We start from the raw sequence: 3,302 nt of genomic DNA, 5'->3' as shown, positions 1-3,302 counted from the left end.
TATATCACAAAGAAAGAAAAATTTCCCCAATTTTTTTTACAAAAAGAGCTACTACAAATTAATAAGAGACTACAACCCAATAGAAAAATTAGCAATTACATGAACAGACAATTCACAGACAAAAAATAAAAATGAATATGATATTAAAAGATGATAAGCTTCATACTAAATTTTAATAATAAAAGAAATGCAAGTTAAAACTACCCTGTCATTTTTCAATTAGCTAATTGGCAAAGATCAAAAGTTTGACCACATTTTGTGGGTTGAATGCATTCCTAATGAGAATATAAAATTGTTAAACCCTTACTGAGAGTGATATGGTCATAACTATCAATTCTAGTAAATCTACTTTGAGAAGGTAACCTTGAGATAGTACTTGCCCATGTATGAAATGGCCAGATGACACTGTTATTCATTATTGCATTACTCATAATAGCAAATATATAAACAACTTAAAGTCCATCAGTGTATGATGTGTTAAATTATGGTAAAGTCAACTCATAGTGAACCTATAGGACAGAGTAGAACCACCCCATAGGGTTTCCAAGGAGCAGCTGGTGGATTCGAACTGCTGACCTTTTAGTTAGCAGCCAAGCTCCTAACTACTGGGTCACCAGGGCTCCAAAAGGCAATTAATTCGGTATTAATAGTGAGCTACGCTGAGGTTAAGAAAATAAATTTGGGTGTTACAGCTAAGAATAATTAGGACTGAGCTGACTTGCTAAATCTTTTATTAAATTTGACTACTTTCTAACTCTAAACTGTCTCTATTTCGCCTACAGCTTTTGTCAAGCACATCATGTCCATCTAAACGGAGCTCTCGAGGTATATACCTGTTCCCTCTTTAATGTATAAGACTTTCTTAATATTGGTTTTTTTTTTTTAACAGCTTACTTTCTATGCTGTAGATATAATTCATATTGGACCTTAATTAAAAGTTATTTATATTAACAGATAACATTAAGTACTTGAGATAAGTTCTTTAGAAATAAAGTATCTTGGTATAAGTGTATAAGCCAAAAAATTTACCAGGTTTTTGCATTCATCCATAAATCCTATCTTTGACTGCAATTATTCAGTGGAGACTCAGCAAGCCAGAAGCTAGTTAATTAATTTAGCTGGAAAATAACGCTAATAAGAGCATAAGCCTAAGTTCTTTGAATAACTAAGGTAGTGTTTAACATTTGCTGCTATACTGTAACAACCCAAAGGTAAACCCAGCCAGGTTCTTACAGCTAGGAAATAACTCATAAGTGCTGGTTCATCTTGTGTTTTTCCTTCTTTTGCACTTCACTTTATTTTCCCCCCAGTTTTCTTTCTCAAAAGATGCAATCAACATCTAACTCATTTTCCCTTTTCCGTTATAGAGCAAGCATTGTTTATGAAGACTGGCTGGAACCTGATTTTATTACACCCATGACTAAGTGTCCAGATCTGTTTGCCATTATTCAGAAAAACAAAACAATCTATTCTGTTCTAGACTGAAGGACTTCCTGAATTTTTTCTATCTTAAGATTCTCTCTGAATTGTATTCACACAACATGAACCAAGTGTCTGCTGCTCTACACAAGAAGGATAAAACATTGATAATCTCAAATCTAAGCACCACTCTTTATCGACCATGGGTCAATGAACATCCTTTTAAAAGTCAATAAATAATTTTGGTCAGTCTGGAATGTTCAAGTCATAGTGTGTTTTTATCTTGCTTAATGAAAATAATTTTTAAAACCTCAATTCTTTTGTTAAATGTACAGATTTACTGAAGAATTTTAAACTTTCAAAAGAAATCATTGCAATCTATACTGCAATAACAAACTGAGTTAAAAAGATAACCCTATATCATTGAAAACACGAGGTGAATCACTGAGGAAATTCAGATGGGGTCAGAAGGTTTCTTCAGTTTTGTATAAACCATTGTGTTTGTAGCTTGAAGTATTTCACTAGTGACAATCCGGCCTATTAGAAGATTCTAGTAAGCCCTTGATTTTTCTCAGCCAATGTCTTCAAGGATAAAATTTAAAGTGACCTTTCAGCTGTCACTTAAAAAAAAAAAAAAAAAAAACCCTCCCTGGGGATTAGATTGCTGCTCAGGAACCCAAGATCTTGTTTTTTAATATTTCCTCTCCTGCTATGATTTCCCTATTTTGCATATCCAGGTCCCAACACCTCGGTTCAGTCTTTTAATACATGTACTGCATGGTAGGACTAACTGACAGAAAAGTTCATAATGTAGCTTACTTTATCATCTTAGAATGCTTTCACATATCACTTTTTCTTTAGAACAGAAGCAGAAGTTGAAATTTAATAGTTGAATATTTAGAAGAGCTGACAAGATCTGTTAGGCATAAAGTCGTCATGAGTTGGAGCCCACTGTATGGCAGCTAACAACAATAACCAAAGAACCAAGACTGTTATGGAGTTTATTCCAACTCGTGGCGACTTCATGTGTTACATAACAGAACTGCTCCATAGGGTTTTCTTGGCTATAATCTTTAGGGAAGCATGTCACCAGGCCTGTCCTTCCATGGAGCTGCTGGCTGGGTTCGAACCTCCAACCTTTAAGTTAGTAGTTGAGTGCAAACTGTTTATGCCACCAAGGGACCTGCAACAAGAACAAACTCCCCAAAAAATGATCTCTGTAATATATGGGATAATAAAATCTCTGAGAAGTGTGTGCCTGCCTGTATGTTTTTAGAAGCTGAAGCAACTTTTTCCTGACATTGGAGCTTTGGGTCCACTTGCTCCTTCTACCTTTAGCAAAGGTCACTCAGATTCCAGTAGACAACATCTTCAACTTTGATCTATGCTTTTGTACCTAAGATGATGCTTGGAACATGACAATCACTCTTTTAAGGAAAATTGCATTATACCCTCATGATTTTTAAGGCCAAGTTTGCCTAAGAACAGAAATTGGGAATTTCACACAGTACTGTTCAATAGAACTTTCTGGGATATTGGAAATCTATACCTGCATTGTCCAATATGGTAGCTATTAGCCACATGTGGCTACTAAGTACATGAAATATGACCAGTGCAACTGAAGAATTGGATTTTTTATTGGATTTAATTTTAATTAATTTAAAATTGAATTTAAATAACCGCATGTGGCTGATAACTACCATATTAGACAATACAGCTCTGGTATGTATTTATATTTGGTTGTTACATTAGCGTCTTGGTTATCTTGTGCTGCTACAACAGAAATACCACAAATGGATGACTTCAACAAAGAGAAATTTATTCTCTCACAGTCTAGGAGGCTAGAAGTCTGAATTCAGGGTGCCAGCTCCAGCTCGGCTCTG

The 3,302-nt window shown here is 34.9% G+C and overlaps 1 protein-coding gene across 1 annotated transcript in view; it reads left to right on the top strand.

Annotated features, from left to right (window-relative positions):
- MYL1 (myosin light chain 1) overlaps positions 1–1,672 on the top strand; it is a 12,934-nt gene extending 11,262 nt beyond the window's left edge. The window contains exons 6-7 of the mRNA XM_004376280.2: positions 783–825; positions 1,368–1,672. Of these exons, the coding sequence (XP_004376337.1) occupies positions 783–811 (29 nt within the window). The 3' untranslated portion in view covers positions 812–825; positions 1,368–1,672. The remainder of the gene's footprint in view (positions 1–782; positions 826–1,367) is intronic.
- The last annotated feature ends 1,630 nt before the right edge of the window (positions 1,673–3,302 follow it).

Source organism: Trichechus manatus, unplaced genomic scaffold (assembly GCF_000243295.1).
Source record: "Trichechus manatus latirostris isolate Lorelei unplaced genomic scaffold, TriManLat1.0 scaffold00041, whole genome shotgun sequence".
Classification (NCBI taxonomy): domain Eukaryota; kingdom Metazoa; phylum Chordata; class Mammalia; order Sirenia; family Trichechidae; genus Trichechus; species Trichechus manatus.
The sequence above is the reverse complement of the archived record's forward strand: the minus strand, read 5'-3'. Positions and strand labels throughout refer to the sequence as shown.